The 17676-nt window shown below is 39.7% G+C and overlaps 1 protein-coding gene across 2 annotated transcripts; it reads right to left on the bottom strand.

The window, feature by feature from the left end:
* Window positions 1–1968: 1968 nt before the first annotated feature.
* LOC116329352 (plexin-C1-like) lies at window positions 1969–16546 on the bottom strand. 2 transcript variants are annotated; one of them, XM_039601564.1, is made up of 16 exons: window positions 16503–16546; window positions 12918–13878; window positions 10881–11003; window positions 9844–9978; window positions 9669–9769; window positions 9487–9592; window positions 9243–9408; window positions 8882–8984; window positions 7897–7972; window positions 7458–7499; window positions 7221–7354; window positions 6665–6844; window positions 5650–5758; window positions 3017–3196; window positions 2767–2934; window positions 1969–2371 (listed from the first exon to the last, which is right to left on the bottom strand). In XM_039601564.1, the coding sequence occupies exons 1-16, from the start codon at window positions 16511–16513 to the stop codon at window positions 2261–2263; spliced, it is 2706 nt and encodes a 901-aa protein (XP_039457498.1). In that variant the 5' UTR covers window positions 16514–16546; the 3' UTR covers window positions 1969–2260. The 2 variants fall into 2 exon arrangements, with proteins under 2 accessions (XP_039457498.1, XP_039457497.1); XM_039601563.1 differs by lacking the exon at window positions 16503–16546 and having other exon boundaries at window positions 12918–14116.
* Between the last annotated feature and the right edge of the window lie 1130 nt (window positions 16547–17676).

Below are 17676 nucleotides of genomic sequence, written 5' to 3'. Positions count from 1 at the left end.
CAGATGTGTCCCTTAGTCAGTTACTTTCTGCAGCAAGTTTGCTCACTACAGTTTAGTTCTTACTGTTCAAAACATGTTTAGTTTTAGTTTCAGTCTTAGTTTTGGTCATTTTTTAGTTATTATTGTATGGAGGTCTTATGTTAGAGGCAACAATCAGCAAAATCAGTACAGTATTACAATAAAAGCACACACTGTTGAAATAGTTGTTGTAGAAATCTCAAAAAATATGTGCATCAAAGCCTCATAAAGCAAGTTCGGATTCGAATGTACCAAACTAACAAACACTAAGTGCATATTTTCATATGTTCATTTTAGTTTTGTTAGTGTTCAATTCAATTCAATCCAATTTTATTTAGTGCCAAATCACAACAAAAGTCGCCTCAAGGTGCTTCATAATTCATCATTATTGTTCTAGCATCATAAGATTGTTTCAGTTAGTTTTCAGTTTGGTCTAGTTTTGTTTTAGTTAACTAAAATGTTTTTGGTTTTTTTAATCACATTTTAGTTTTTAGTTTAGCTTTAGTTAACTATAACAACCTTGCAAGTCATACGATGATATCCATCTCAACAAGAATCAGAATCCAGAGTGGATGGAGAGCATTTCAATTACAATCATTTCTTAACTGAATTCCCAGTCCATATCATGTAGTATGGGTACTGTTCACTCAAAAATCATGAAGCAATTCACTAATCGATATCATATTTGTTACAATCTGTTTAATGCTGTACTTATTAACATCTGTCTGTCAGTGAATATCAAATAAAAACAAACAGTGAAACTGAGTTCGATGTAGTTTCCTTTCCCCTTTAACAAATAAGGAAATTGAACTGTGGACATAAATATATGTGGGATGTCATAAGAGGCGATTTGGTGATAGTGTAAAGCCAGATTTGACCTAAATCGATGGAAATATATGAACTGAGAAATAATTCGGACACAAAAGCCATTCAGTGCTGAGTTTAAGAATGTAATGGAAACTCTCAGCTAAGGACACACTTAGAGGAGCTGAGACGTTAACACAGGCAGAATTCTGACATACGTTGTGTCTGGATCTAATGTGATGATCTTTCCATTGAACAAGGGATGTGTCCACTGATTAACATGAGCAGAAGAAATCTCAGCCAACTTTTAAAAATGTAATGTAAAAACTCCCAACACGTTTTAACTGGAGAACAGCAACATCGACATCTAGTGTCAGTGCTGGGAAGTACTTTTATCTTATTTTCTGGCATGTGACGTTTTTGACTTGCAAAACCTGACCAAATAGATGGTGTGCCTTCTGACATATGCTTGCTTCTGACAAACATATGTATTTATTTTAAATACACGGTTCCAGCTGTAATAAAAAAAAGTGATTTTATAAAATAACAACACGCTATACACTATGCAAAATAATTAAACACTAGGGAGAAGCCTTTATTTGCATTGTGGAAGGAATTTACATCAATGCCCGCTTCCAAAATATATGAAAAAGAAATTACATAAAACAACTAAAATGCAAATTTATACTATCACAAGGGCAACGGCCTGAAATTATGCCTGAATTGTGAGGTTACCGATTAACCAAAATATGGGAAGGAATAAATAACTCTTTGGTGACCTGGCACATGAATTCAAAGTGTTTAAGTTACTTCCAACTTCACTTGTGTTTAAGGTACAGTAGGTCATTTTTAGGATATTTAATAGAAATAAAGAATGCTGTACTCGTATATATATATCTATATATATCTATCTATATATATATATATATATATATATATATATATATTTGATTGGTATTTAATTATGTCTTCCCACAAAATTCTCTTGAAATTTGAATTATTTGTGGGATGTTGAGCACAAGCATACTCCAAAGCTATAATGAGATTCTGGTGTATATTATTATATTTGGTGTATTTTTTAAAAAAAATAATTTTTATTAAAAAAAGACATCAAGAAGTCACAAACAGAGGGAGAACACACCATGGCACATTTTTAAACAAGGAAGATTTATTTATCAAAGTGATTTAATAATCAAATAGACATAACATGAAAACACTTGAACACAGAGAGGGGCATCATTGGTCAAAATCCATTCATCTCCCTGGGCGTCTCTTCCGCCATAGACAGATAGCCACCAACACAAAAAGCCAAACAGTAACCAATTTAACCTGAGCAGAAAAACTAGAACGCTGTCAAGTTGGAGTAGAAAAGGTCTCCAGAAATTGTACTACATAATCTATTGAAATTTGTTCAGGGTTTAAAGAAAAAGCCAATATGTCAACACAACTCACTGGCAATATGTCCAATTATCAGCAGGGAAAGCAGTATTGGAGAGACACGGTGTGATGAAGAATCACTGAGGCTTATTGTCTTGTCACCATACTTTATCTAGAAAACACAAAAAAGCATTTCACAGAGGGAAGTCTCACCAGAGCAACAGAACTATTCTGAAGGAAATATCACAATTTGAACATAACTGTTTAAAAAATGCTGTTTTAATAGATGTTTTTGGACTTGATACAAGTTTAAAGCTTCTACTCAAAACTTTTGCTATTCTCACCACAGACTCATTTGATCATTTTTGTTTTGTTTTATGTTGATTGTGTATTGAAGTTCAATAAAGTATTTATAGCATTATTTTTTGAAAACAGTCATTTAAAATAATATCAGAAATATATTTTGTGCACTTTGTATGGTAACACAATTGCTATAATGTTGGACCTATTATCACAACAAATGTATCTCTATGAAAGTGTTGCCTATAGCTTAAAAGAAAGATTTACCTTTAACTTTTGGAATCGTGTGTTGGGTAGCCCTTTAATCTCACAGCTGAAGGAGTCAGTGTCTTTACTGGTTTCTTTGGCCTCCAGGATACAACCGTATTCCTGTTTGTCTTGAACGCCCCACACTGATAACTCGTCTTTTGACATCTCCAGTTTGTCTGACTTTTTCTAAAACAACAGAAACAAAGTTTGACCTTTAAGGAACTCCTGTTTGTACATGTGACAAAAAAAGCAAAAGAAACAATGTTACCTTTAAGGTGATGCGGACATTGTTTCCTGTCCTTATGGCTGTGAAGCTGGTAAACTCAGGCTCTGGATAGTAGGTGATGTTTAAAGAGCAGGCTAAAGTTTCATTGGCTGCTTTTAGTAACACAGTGCTGCTAGAAATCATCGAAGTGTTTTCAGCTGCAGGTGCGTCATAGCTGAGACTCTGCAAGGAGTGTTATACAGTCAATGTCTGGATGAGATGCTTAAGTGATGCTATTTTTTAAGTATAGTAGAGCACTAATTCTTTAGTACAGGAGCTACCATGACCTGAAAAGCACACACACACACACACACACACACACACACACACACACACACACACACACACACACACACACAATTAAACTGTGCTACAATATACCGCTATAACAAGTGTCTGACTCAAGTTTGTTTTCATTTCTCTTCCTTTTTTTGTTGAAAATATATCAGTCCCAAACCTTAAGGAGTCCAGACCTAAATTCAACAGAACATTCAAAACTTCCTTTTAACAGGAAAAAAATAATAGCAGAGCCAAGCTCAGGGAGGGGCAGCCATCTGACATGTTGGTCTGGTTGGGGGTGAGAAAAGGAAGACAGGACACAGACACACTGTGGAAGAAGGCATGAGACTAATAATAACTAATGATTAAATGCAGAGTGGTTTATAAACATATATAGAGTGAAAAAGCAAACACTCACAGTGAATCATGGGAATCCCCCAGCAGCCTGGGCCTATTACAGCATAACTAGAGGATTCAGGGTCACCTCATCCAGCCCTAACTATAAGCTTCATCAAAAAGGAAAGATTTAAGCCTAATCTTAAAAGTAGAGAGGGTGTCTGTCTCCTGAATCCAAACTTTGAGCTGGTTCCACAGAGAAGGAGCCTGAAAGCTGAAGGCTCTGCCTCGCATTCTACTTTTAAATACCCTATGAATCAATAGTCTGAGCGCAAAGTGCTCTATTGGGGTGATATGGTACGATGAGGTCTTTGAGATAAGATGGGGCCTGATTATTTGCAAAGAAAAGTGTCTGGACTTCTTTAAGTTGCTTGAAGACGTTTCACCTCTCATCCGAGAAGCTTCTTCAGTTCTAAGGTCAAATGGCGGAGAGTCCCAGATTTAAACCCAGTGGGAGTATCCCCCCAAAGAGGGACAAAAGGACCCCCTGATGATCCTCTAATCACCTGAGCCAAGGTGTGAAAATGGGTGTGGGTCCCAATCAGCCAGGGTTTCGGGTGAGCTCATTGTGAAACCTGGCCCCACCTTATCATGCAATTTCCTGAGGTCAGATGGCCCAGGATGTGAGTGGGCGTTAAGGCGTCTGGGGAGGGAACTCAAGACTGGATTATAGATGGCAGACAGTTGGTGTCGTAAACCACCGCCTCTGTTCAAAGATGGTCGCTCACAGTGGACATAGATGGCTTCTTTCACTCCTCTTTCAAACCATCTGTCCTCTCTGTCCAAAATGTGAACATTGGCATCCTCGAAAGAGTGACCTTTGACCTTTAGATGCAGATGAACTGCTGAGTCTTGTCCTGTGGAGGTGGCTCTTCTATGTGTTACGCTTGTGAAGTGGCTATTTGGTCTCTCCAATGTAGAGGTCCGGGCATTCCTCGCTGCACTGTACAGCATACACCACGTTGTTAAGTTTGTGTTTTGGAGTTTTGTCTTTCGGGTGAACCAGTTTTTGTCTGAGTGTGTTGCTGGGTCTGAAGTACACTGGGATGTCGTGCTTGGAGAAAACTCTCCTGAGTTTTTCTGATACACCGGCTACATAGGGGATGACAACGTTGTTGCGTCTGTCTTTCTTATCCTCCCTCGCTGGTGTCTGATCTTCTTTTCTGTGCCTCTTTGCTGACTTTATGAACGCCCAATTAGGATAACCGCATGTTTTAAGTGCTTCCTTTACATGTGTGTGTTGCCTGCATGCCTGTGCACATGCTCTCACAATTTTACACATTTAGAGCAAGTAAGAATGGGCAAGTCAGATATACCATGCTGAGAGACCCAATCCTCTGATTAATCAAAAGGCGCTTCCACAAAGTATTGGGCTAACTAACTTTGTGCACACTTACTAATTGCATGTTTCATTATGTTTTTTAAATATATTTTAAAAAATTGTATTTTTTAAAATATACTTGGTTAGTTGGTTTTGAAATTATATTGTACAGGTTAGAGTTAAAGATAAGAACAGTTTTGAAATTATTTGTCAGGATCTCATTTTTTAAGTTGACTAAAACCCAGCAACAAGGGTGTGTACAAATGAATAGAAAACCTCGTAGTGGAGCACATTCATTTGTCTTCTCAAACACTGAATCTTGCTTTAACGTTAGTTCATTGTTTATTTGTTCATTCATTTAACATCAGTGCTTTAGTAATCATCGTTCACTAGTGTTCATCCTATTATCTTTTAAAATGATGAACAAACGTTTGTTTGAGCTGGCATTTAAAAACACATCTAGTCTGAATGTGTTCTGCTTTCATGTTGAAATCAGCCAACATTTTGAACATTTTAAAATGTGAAAGTTTGAACCATGACATCTTTACCTCTGTAAATCAACCAGAGAAAGACATATTATGTAAAATGATATATTTGATGTGTAACAACAATCCCATTTACACTGTGTGTGTCTGCAGACCTGATAGCTGCTGTTGATGGGAAGCTTGATGTCCTGCTCGTCGTGGCTGTGTACGACCCCTTCAACAAGGTCCAGGTGAGACCCCATGAGTGTGAGCTTTCTCTTCCCACTGCCAAACACAGAGCAGCATTTATGCAGAGCAGAGAGTATGAAAGCCTCTTGATCACAGAGAAAGAATTCTTATGACACCTCAGTGTAATGGTAAAACCGTACTGCAGTGGCTCCCATCGCAGGTTTAAGAGATTTCTATACACTAGAGTATAATGAGTCATCCTCTGAGGATGACCTAGTTGTTATGTTCTGATGCAAACCAAAGTGTCTGATGGACTAAAACAACAAATTTAGCTTTGTAGCTATAAAGGTCAAAGCATGAAAGGATCACAGTGGGATTCTTTAAGAGTTTACTTGAGAATATAAATGATGAGGCATGATGCTGCATCATTTCTGAATGGAAGAAAGATTTACAGCATTATAGCAGAAAACCAGCAGAGCTCAATAAAGGTGTGACGATAAGCTTATTGCTTGATGGAGCAGAAAAATATCCATCTGTCTATATTCTTTCCCACTAACATGTTATATTTGTGATAAATAAATAAGACTAAAGTAGTTTTAGATTTGGATCATTAACACCACCTTTACTATCAGCCTTTATTGCCTCAGGGAGACTCCCTGTTTAAATGAACTGCAGATGATTATCATTTTGATTTATCAGGTTTTTTATTGCACTTCTCAGAAGATAATTTCTTAGAGACAGTGCTCTCCATATGTCACATTAAATGTGTTGCAGATATTGTATGGTTGTTAATTTGGTTCTATTTGATAGGTTGGTTCTAAAAACTAAGCTGAATTTAGTCAGAGGTGACCTCCTCCTCAAAACAATTATCAGCACTAGTTCCTTTTAATCATCCAGTACTGCAAAGTTTGAGTTTAAACTCTTTCTGTGACATTAGCTGCTGGAAGTTCTGGATCTACGATCAGCAGCTGTCACTAATGTTTTGTTCAAAACTAATCTTACCTCATCCAGCTGCTGCTTGGAGTGATGTTGCCACAGGATGGCGAAGAGCGGTAAGTGATGTTAGCGTCACCATGGCAACTACCATCTGGGAGGAGAACGCATACGTTGGCCACACCTTTCAGATGTGTGCTGGGAATGTGGAACGTCAGACTGATACCAGTGTTGCCCCAAACAGGAGACCTGAGCAAAGACACACAGACTCAATGACATCACCATGATATGCAGAAAACCTGAAAACAGACAAAACTTGTTGTTTTATTTTTACTAATTTCTTCTTTTGTTTCTTTATTTAAATTTTATTTTTGTTTTGTGTAAAGGGAGACTGACAAAATAAGAGTTTCACCGCAGGCCGTAAACCCTGTTTATTCTTATTGTAAATATTCTGGATTTGTTAGTATTTTATAAAACACACTGTTAACCATTTAAGAATTGACCTGTCAAAGTTAAATTATAGAATATGTCGGTTTGTAAAATGGGTGGTGTTCCCCTGGATTAAAATCTGCTCTTTAATTCGTCATTTCCCAGCATCGTCTTAGTTATGTGTACAGTGACTCACTCTTTTGGAGTACAGTCAGCGTGCGTCTGGATCCTCACTCCTGTCACATCACCAAGGTTACGACCTAATAATACTGCATGGTTTGTCCCATAGAAAGACAGCACACTGGGAGTGATGGAGGAGATCTCTGGGATCTGACAGTAAGACACAAAAATAATCAGATCATTTAATTTCTTTCTGCTGACATTATACTGGATGTGGATTAGGTGTCAGAGGAACAATGAGGATCAGACTCACAGAGAAGCTCTTCCCAGACTCCAACTTGTGGCAAACTCTGTCCTGCAGGAGGGGAGGGATTCAGCACTTAGCATGTACATAGCACTGTAATCTATCAGAACTGATCTAGGACCTGTTGTGGCTAACATTATCTTAGTTCAAAAAGAGGGAAACTGCTAATAAAGGTATTGTCATTTTTTATAAACTAAACATGCAAATCATTTTATTGATGAAGCAATAAATACTTGAAAATGTCACAGTCAAAATAAGTTAATCAGTAAGAATTTTGCTCAGTAATTGTGTTTTTCTTAGCATGTCTGGCCTTTACTAAAAAATGTCGTTTTCTACCATTAAGCCCATGTTTCTTTCTGAATGTTAAAAAGTTGAGTGATGAATTTAAAATAATGTAGCACACAGACTGATATGAAGTAAGAAAATCCATAAAATCAGTCATTAGTACATCAGTCTCTCCTTGGTTAGCCCAGGAACAGCTGTTTTTGCTCCATCCACAACCAGCTTTGACACACTGCCGACACCTGAACAGAAAACAGAGGAGTGAGATGAGCACAAAAAAGCACCATCAGGAAAAAAGGAGCACATGAAGGGGAGAATGGGCAAAGCTGGTTTTTTTCCTACTCATAACCACCTGGACCTCCGAACACACACACTCACCCCACCTGCCTGCTCTCCACCCACTTCTCGAGGAAAACTGCGTGTCAGCCCAGTCGATCCATTCTGCACTAAAGCAGTTCTTATTCTTCAGCCACAGTCGCTAAAGTTCTTTATGATTCATTTATGTCTCAACTGACAGGATGTCTTATTTTGTTAAATATCTCTCTTCCTCATTTCCTCTGCTGCCACAGCTGGTAGGAGGGACCAAGATGCCAAGGAAAGGAGTCGAGGAGAGGAATCAACTACATGCAGTTTGGGAAATGAGAGGAATGAAAAGAGACTGCCATACTTCTCATGCAGAAACAGAAACATTCAGTCTGAGTCATCCTGAATGAATAACAAGAAGAGAGCTGATGTTCAGCCAAGAAGTTCTACTGAACCAAACTCTGCTGAACTGAGGAAGCTGTATGAGTTTACTGTGCTGACTGCCAAGAACATGTAATAATGGAAATATGTTTTCAAGTAAGCTCCGGGCCACAGCACATTACAAGTGCTTACTTGTAAACACTTGTAACTCATGGCTTTGCTCCCCTGAAATAAACCTGCATAAAGACTTCCCACAACAAGACCACTCATCTCTTGTCCATCCTGTCCGTACAGTTTCACTCAAATATTCAACTTTTCTAGCTTTCATCAAGAAGGTTTCATTCTCTTTGATTTCTAACTGCGACTTGATTGTCTGATCTTTCTGTTAATCACATCAGATGCACTTTAGTCTTTTAGTCTGTCCACAGTCTGAGTCGTTGAATAATTTCTGGTATTTATGGACTTACAACATGAAACTTGGTGGTCCACTCATGTTAGAGCAGTTGTTTAACCTCAGTTGTTCTGACAGTTGTGATGTCCCAAGTCTGAATTTTACTGTGACATGCAGACCTGTAAATTAAAAAAATAAAAAAAAAAAACCTTATAAGTGTCAAAGTCTCTACTATTACAAATATATATGTTTGGATGAGCTGCACCACTATAATAATAAACAGGTAGAATTTGTCAGCTGGTAAAGAATATTTCATCAGTCAGAGTAGCTCTGTCATTAATATTTCTGATTCAGTTTTCTTGTTTTGGCAAATACTCCAAATCAATAAATAACGTTTGTTGTGAAGTATTTTATTCCTGGAATTATCTATCACTGACCATCAACAGGAAGTGTACGATCAGACAGGATGCAGGTGCAGTGTGGGAACTGTGGAGGAGGGTTATTCGAAGCACAAATCGAGCCGGACGTTGCAGCGAAGTGACAGGCAAAGTTAGACGGCCCTTCCTGGCCCACAGTCAGGTGTGTGTGGATTTTTAATAAAATCTGAAAATGAAGATCACAAATGAACAATAAATGAAAACCAGAAATGATTACAGTCCCGAGTGTGTTTGTAAGCTGTACCTGTCCGTTTGTGTCCTTTTCAACTTTGTGGGAAATCATTTTGTGTTGGGACTCATCAGGAATGGACAGCCAGTCTGAATCTGTGCAGTCATCTTCAAATGTGCAGCTAGGAGAAGAAGAAGAAATGATCACCAAGTCCAGAATTGTTTGAAGAAGTCAGCTACAGAAGTTGTTTCTCTCACCTGCTTTTAGAGCCACACCAACCACAGTATGGATCCTGTGCAGACCAACACTCCTGCACATTTGTGTACGTGCTGCAGTTTGACACAGGAACTCGCTTCATCTAGAACAACAAACACTTTAAAATGCAGCACAGGTACATGTGACATTAAGATAATCAGTAAATAATATAAGTACCTGGTTTCTAAATGGCACATACACATGTTTATGATCCACTGGATCCAGATGTAATTTGAGAAACACTTTGCGGTCATCACTGGTCCTGTAGAGCACCGTGGGACAGGCAGCGTGATACTTCCTGTCCACAGACAGCTGACAACAAGAAGGAGAGACTGTACTATTGTTTCTGTACTCAGTGGGGTTTTTTTTGTTTGGTTGTTTATGTCAGATAAGAAGCAGTGAGAGTGATCAATCTAGTTACAACCTTGCTTTCAAAAACATGGGACTCTAGGAAGAATGTAAAGAAACTAAATCTGATAATCATATAATTAAGTTCACAAGTGTTGCAAACGCAATCAATAAAAAAATATTAAGTGTTAGAATTTACACTAAAAACAAAACTATAGAGCTTTTACACTTTTCATCATCCAGTAAATCTTTGTTTCTCTCCAAATATTGATTTTCGGGCCTCTTTGAGATGTTTTCAGCCAGGTCTAATCTGGTCTTCCTGTGCCCGAGTGTAAACAATGGTTTCCGTAGTTACATTCCTGAAGGTGTCTCTTGAGCTCACAGTTTGATAAAGGAAGACAGAACTACTTCTCCAAGGGTGTTCTTGGGATTCCAAGATGCTCTGTAGCTGTAAACTAATGAAACACTGCTGCAAACATCCACATGGTTGTCTTCTGTACTTGTTCAGACTCGTTGGATGTTCCTGACCTGGAATGTTGATTTGGCCTCTCCTACAGGCTCTGCTCGCTGTCTGCTTGCTTTTGCTTGTTCAGCCTTGTTTACTTGCACTGACTCTTCTTTAGGCCTAATACGTTGACTTTCAGTGAACTGTTGCGACATAACGAAATTAGGCCTCAACTGACTCTGAAAATGACAGCCTGTGTATAAAAATGGCTGTAATTCCTAAACAGTTAATGCAATAAATGTGTTTAGTTAACAGCTTATTCAATAGACACCCTACTGCTACTAGATGGGCTCTGAAATACTGAGCATTAGCTTTATTTCTTTCTGTTAATAATAACTGATGTATGATAATTTATACAAACCTTAATGAGCTGTCCGTCTCCTGTCCCAATATAGAAAACCATCCAGCCTCTCTGCCTCACTGCCAGCACTGAGGTCATGTAGCTCTGCCTGAAAATCACTGCCTTTGGTTTGAGGATCTTTGGCTGAGAAACAGGAAAACATCAGAAATAACTGACCTGAAGAACTGAACATCAGTAGTACTGAAAGTACTGAAGCCTCACTGAAGCATGTCTGTTGCTGCATTGTCATCAAAGTCAGTTGAATTTCTTGATTTTGTCATTTTAGTTTGAAATATGAGGTTCAGAGATGAAGTGTAGCCATTAGGACATCCCACAGTTAGATTAGATTAGATTAGATTAGATTAGATTAGATTAGATAAAACTTTATTAATCGATCAGGTGGGTTCCTCCGGGAAATTCGGTTTCCAATAGCACAACACCAACAGAAGTTACAGAATGTGAGCAGAAATATACCATATATACACATATATAAATACAGAGACATATATAAATACAGAGTATACAAAGGGATAAATAGAATAAATAGGAGTAAGAATACAAGGGAATTGCACATTTCAAGTATTGTGAGTCTATTGCACCGTTGGTTATTAACAAAAGTATTGCACAGTGAAAAGGCACTACAGCTTAGTTTTTCCCCCCTCCTTTGTCCTCCTGTTTCCCCTACCTCTCCCCTCCAGAGAGGAGTTAAACAGTTTGATGGCATGTGGGACAAAGGAGTTTGTAAGTCTGTTGGTTCTTGTCTTTGGGAGAAGCAACCTGTCACTGAACAGACTCCTCTGGTTGTTTATGGCCGTGTGCAGAAGATGCCCAGAATAGTCCATAATGTTCAGCAGTTTTTTTTAGTGTCCTTTTCTCTGCCACTGTCACCAGAGTGTCCAGCTTCATGCCGACCACAGAGCCAGCCTTCCTGATCAGCTTTTCCAGCCTGGATGAGTCCTTCTTTGCTGTGCTGCTCCCCCAGCACACCACAGCATAGAACAGTACTCCTGCAACCACTGACTGGTAAAACATCCTCAGGAGCTTCTTGCAGATGTTAAAAGACCTAAGCCTCCTGAGAAAGTACAGTCGGCTTTGGCCTTTTTTATACAGATGCTCTGTGTTGCATGACCAGTCCAGTTTGTTGTCCACCCACAGCCCGAGGTACTTGTACTTGTTGACCACCTCCACCTCCTCTCCCTCTATCTAAACCGGCAGTGGACCTGCTCTGGACCTCCCGAAGTCCACAACCAGTTCCTTGGTCTTTGAGGTGTTGAGTTGCAGGTGGTTTGTGTGACTCCATGTGACAAAGTTCCTCACCACACTCCTGTAGTCCTCTTCCTGATCATCCCAGATACACCCCATGATGGCCCTGTTGTCCGCAAACTTCTGAATATGGCATAATTCAGAGCTGTATCAGAAGTCAGAGGTGTACAGGGTGAAGAGAAGCAGGGAAAGCACAGTTCCCCGTGGTGCTCCTGTGCTGCTGACCACAGTGTCAGACATGATGTCCTTCAGCCTGACGTACTGTGGTCTGTCAGTGAGGTAGATCTAAGCAACCAGGCAGGGGTCCACCTGCATCCTGTTTAGTTTTTCCTGAAGCAGACAGGGCCGAATGGTATTAAAGGCACTTGAAAAGTCAAGAAACAGGATCCTGACCGTGCCTTTTCCCTTGTCCAGGTGTGAGTGGGCTCTATGTAGTTGGCTTAATAGTTATGCTGGATCATAGATAACACATTTTTTTGTTATAGTATGTGTGGAGAAACAAATATATGGATTATTTTATCACCAATTGTACAAAAGTCTTAAACTGCTCTCTCATCTTTCTTCAGTCTATGATGCTCAAACATGAGATTTTTCCAGCAGCTGAAATGATATTACATAAATAACTCTATTAAGACGCACAAAAGAACAAAACTTTCTTTTTGTTGTAGTTAAAATGCATATTTTAGTTCTTTTATTCTATTTTAAAGGGATATTTAGCTAACTTTGCATGACCAGAGGAGGATACTGGAGCGATTAAATGAACAACCATTAAATCAGAGTTTAAAAAGCTCTCACCATCACTTCTGATGGCACAGAGGTGTAGAAGTCTGGATCTCTGTCGGTGTTCCTGCTGTAATCAGGGCTGATGTCAAACACCATCAGCTCGGTGTCGGTGTCTCCTCCATCCACACTGAACACGCCGCTCCAAAGCACCGGCTGCTCCCCCGGGATGACCGAGGAGGCCACGAGTCTGCTGCTTTCACTGTCAGAGACACTGAGAGTCGCGCCCCGCAGAGACTTGAGTGTATCAGTTTTGCTTTTTTCGCCTTCGAGCCAAATGAGACGGACTCTGTTTGTTTGAGCTGAGAGCACGTTGGAGAACAGATAGATGGTTGATTTAATCTGAAACCCGTCAACAAACTCCACATCACCTTTATTTTTAATCCTAGACGTGCCTGAAGCTCCATCAGTTAGAGAAAATATACCTCCACCCTGTTTGTTATCTGTATTATGAAGGTTGATAGTTTCGGAATCAGAAGGGCACCTCTTTTCAAACGTCCCTTTCTTCTGTATCGCAGTGAGAATATACGTGTCATTTTCTGTTTTCTTCTTCACATCCACCAGAAAGCTGACAGACCTGCTGCTGCTCTTCAGAGGCCCCACCTGGATCTGTTCTCTGTACAGAAGGTTGGAGATGTTCTTCAGGTCCAGAACCTCGCAGTGACCGCAGTCATCGCCAGTCCCACCGCAGCTGATCAGAGAGTCATTCTTTGTGAAAGGCAACAATACGTTGATGCTGAAAGTATCGTTCCACTCAGCTGTGTCAGAAACCCGATAAAACTGCACATCATCCTGCTGGTTTCCGGTCTTTAAGATTCCTCTCTGGGTCAGACTGTTGATCAGAGTCAGGTTGTGGCTCAGCTGGTACAGCCTCTCCTCTGTGGCGATGTAAAGCGTGTTGGAGGTTACGGCGAATTGGCGGATGTCTCCATCAAAGGTGAAGCCTCCATCCTCCTTCCAGCACAGACCCAGTTCTCTGGAGAAAACAGAAAGCAGAGCGAGCAGCAGGATCATCTTAGAATAACAATAATTCTACCTGGGACACGCTCACACAGCGATGCTCTGCGTGGCACTCTGCTCTCTGTGTCTCTAAACTGGTGTGGAAAGTGCAGAGCGCGCAGCTGAAAAGAGAACTGCTGGAAGCAGGAGGGCTGGAGCGTGCCAAGTGAAAGTGAAAATATTTGAACATTTTCACTCAGCTGCTTTCGTCTCATTTCCACCCCGTACCTCCGTACAGGCCAATGTTACAAAGGAACTCTGATATAGTGCGTCCTTAAGCAAAATCACTGCAATTACAGCCCTCAGCTGTATTAAGGCGTTTTCTTTAAACCTTCCATAAATGTTAGTGTAAAGTCAGATTTGGCTTAAATCAATGGAAACATATGAACTGAGAAATGATTCTGACACAAAAGCCATTCAGTCCCAAGTTCAGGAATGTAACGGAAACTCTCAGCTAGGGACACACTTAGGAGCTGAGACGTTGTTAACAAAGACACGATACTGTGCGGTGTGTCTGGATCTAATGACCTTTCCATCAGTATTGAACAAAGTATCACATGTTCTAACAGGAGGACAACAATGGTGACATCTAGTGTCAGCTCTGGGGTTTCTATCATGCATTAAATGTCAGTGACCAAAAAGAAAGTTTTTAAAAACTTTTTACTGCTTATCCTCCTGAAACATGTCCTCCTAAGTAGGCAAAAGTTAAACAAAGACACACTTTTTCCTCCGGTTCCCAGGAGGACATTCAGATGGCATCCAGCATGAAGTTCAGTGAGACCCACTACATCCAAGTACAAACACACTTTTAGTTTTAATCTTTGCTGCATTTCTATTCTTCTTATTGTTGTATGTCTGATTGTCTGTGTTATAAATGTCTTTCTTTTACAATATAAAGTGTCTTGAGGTGACTGTTGTTGGGATTTGGTGCTATATAAGTAAAAGCTGAATAGAAAATTCTTAATAAAGTGGTAATCATCAAGTGACATGTCTCCTACAGAGCCTTTGTTTCTGTGGCTGCCAGACTCTGGAACTCTCTTCCATTGAGTTTGAGATCTGTAGACTTTGTCAGTTATTTTAAAAAACTGTTATAAACCCATCTTTTTAAACTTGGCTTTGGTTGATGTTGTTTTATGTTCTAGCTTCTGTGAAGCACTTTGTGATTTTATCTTACAAACAAAGACCTAAATACAAATTAATGAAGTGCTATCATGTTTTTTTTTTTAAAACAATACCCGAAAATAAATATGCATAGTTAAGTTCAGCTTTGACTGAGAATTATCAGAATGGCATTGCTGATGTTATCCAAAATGACTTCACTTCTTGTTGGGCCAGCAGGACCTAATGACTGACCATCCTTCAAGAAATATCTCTAACTGATGCAGTCACTTTAATAAATGCATTTCATACTTCCATCCATCTCACCAATGCCAGGTCCCTTGGTAAACAAACCAGATGAGCTGCAATCAGTGATTTACTACAACTGCTTTTTCTGTGAGTGTTGTTTGTAGCTGAATCCTGGCTTCGTCCAAACATCCCCGATGCATCAGTGGAGGTACCGGGCCGGACATTACACTGCCATGACGGCAACAAAGACTCTAAGGGAAGGGGCATAGAGCTCTGTGCTTATGTGCTTCAGGGTTGGTGCCATAACAGTAGAATTATAGACAGTGACCGCTCACCGGTCTTAGAGGCCACTGTGGAGGGTGTCCATATTGTTCCTGAGGACTTTAATCAGGTATGTTTGAAATCTGTACTCCCCAAATTCTGCCAACATGGTAGTGTCCTACCAGGGGAAACAGGACACTGGACCATTTGTACAGTAACATCAAGTATGCCTACAGAGCGACATCTCTCGCCCAACTGGGACAATTTGACCACCTCTCTCTGCTCCCCATTCTTCCTCCTCAGGAAACACACCCTTTTCTTGTACTTTTTAGTTTTTCTTCTTTATTTTGTATCATTTTAAAAACCTTTTTATGTTTGAAATTACATACATCTATTGGCATGCATTTAAATTACTACATTATTACGTTCTTGTTTCTGCCTTGTTACCCTTCTATTGTTCCTCCAGTCAACAGTCAAAACTATTAAGTAGCTTATAAGATAAAACTACATCTATGTTAAACAATTCCGAAATTGCTCACAGATGCCTCAAGGGCCGGTGTCCTGCAGGTTGTAGATGTGTCCTTGATCCAACACAGCTGATTTAAATGGATAAATTACCTCCTCAACATGTCTTGAAGTTCTCCAGAGGCCTGGTAATGAACTAATCATTTGATTCAGGTGTGTTGACCCAGGGTGATATCTAAAACCTGCAGGACACCGGCCCTTGCGGCCTTGAGCTCCCCACCCCTGTAATACATATTTTGAGACAAAGAGGGAACTTTTTCTCAGTCACCACCAGTCATACAGCAAATTCCCTGCTGACTCAGCCTCAGGATGTCTAGAGGAAAGAATCAAGCACACCCAAAGGCAATGAGCACATCAGTGGTCATGTGCGCAGCACGCAGAGGGAGAGTGAGAGACGGAAGGAGCAGAAGCAGTGCATCACAGTTGTAACACAGTTTGGTGTGATGACGTGTCTGTTAATGAACCTACATCCAAGCCATATAACCAGTCAGCAGTCAGAGCTTATTCATTTCAGTTGTGAATGTCTTCTGCCAAAGTAAGATAACCACCAACACTGAAAGACAAAGAGCAGCTTATATAAACACAGCAGAAAATTAAAACATCATCAATAAAGTTGAGTAGAAAAAATAAACTACTTATCTGCCACGTTTAATTTTCTGAAAATAGTTGTTTGAAATGTAAGATCAATTTAAAACAATATTTTATTTGATTCAGGTTTAAGGTGCAAAATAAAAAGCAGACAGCATCAAATCACAACAATAACACAAGGCATCAGCTGTATTTGAAGGACCTTGTGTAAAGAAGACTGCGGCCCAAGTCTTATTGTCCTGTCATCATACTTTATCTAGAAAGAGGTTAAAGGAATGTCATAGAGGCAGATCTCAGCAGAGCAATGGGTGAAAATATTTACTGCATGTATGAATACTATTAATACTCAAAAAACCTAGACAAAGTTTATTTTCCGCTTCATGTGTATTGTCTCTTATGAACACATTAGATTAAGAGCTGTATGGTTATTAGAGATAGTAATTTCATTGGTGTTTTTGTTTTCTGTTATTTGCACTTTCTGCAAAGTCCTTTGACTAAAAACAATGTGTCATATTTTAACTTCTTGTGCTGCACTTCAATTCAATTCAATTCAATTCAATTCAGTTTTATGCTTCCTATTTCCTGCTTAGCCCAAGTGTGTCAGTTTTTATAAACTGTCTGTGGTCCTACCCTCTTCTTGTGTTCTCCCTGCTTTTTAAGATATTTAGTTTCCTGATGTTCTTCACATTGTAATTTCTGTGTCTACAAGATTTCTCAGTAAAATGATGTTTACTGTTAAAGTCCTCAGATGTCTGGAATATCTTTGGATGTCTATGTTTCTTTGGGGGACCGTGGTGAGGTACCGTCCACATCATGCCTTCCCAAAAGTGTTGGTGAGGTAAGTTATTTACAGTGGTGTGAAAAAGTATTTTTCACAAAAGTAAAGCTGCTGGCCCCGACGGAATACCTGGTAGAGTGCTCAAAGCCTGTGCCGTCCAGCTGGCTCCTGTGTTCACCAGACTATTCAACCTCTCCCTGACACATGCCACTGTCCCTCACTGCCTGAAATCATCAACAATAGTCCCAGTCCCCAAGTCCACCACCATCAGTAGCC

The sequence above is a fragment of the Oreochromis aureus genome, linkage group 17 (genome assembly GCF_013358895.1).
Source record: "Oreochromis aureus strain Israel breed Guangdong linkage group 17, ZZ_aureus, whole genome shotgun sequence".
Taxonomy (NCBI): Eukaryota; Metazoa; Chordata; class Actinopteri; order Cichliformes; family Cichlidae; genus Oreochromis; species Oreochromis aureus.
This window is presented reverse-complemented; position numbering and strand designations above follow the sequence as displayed.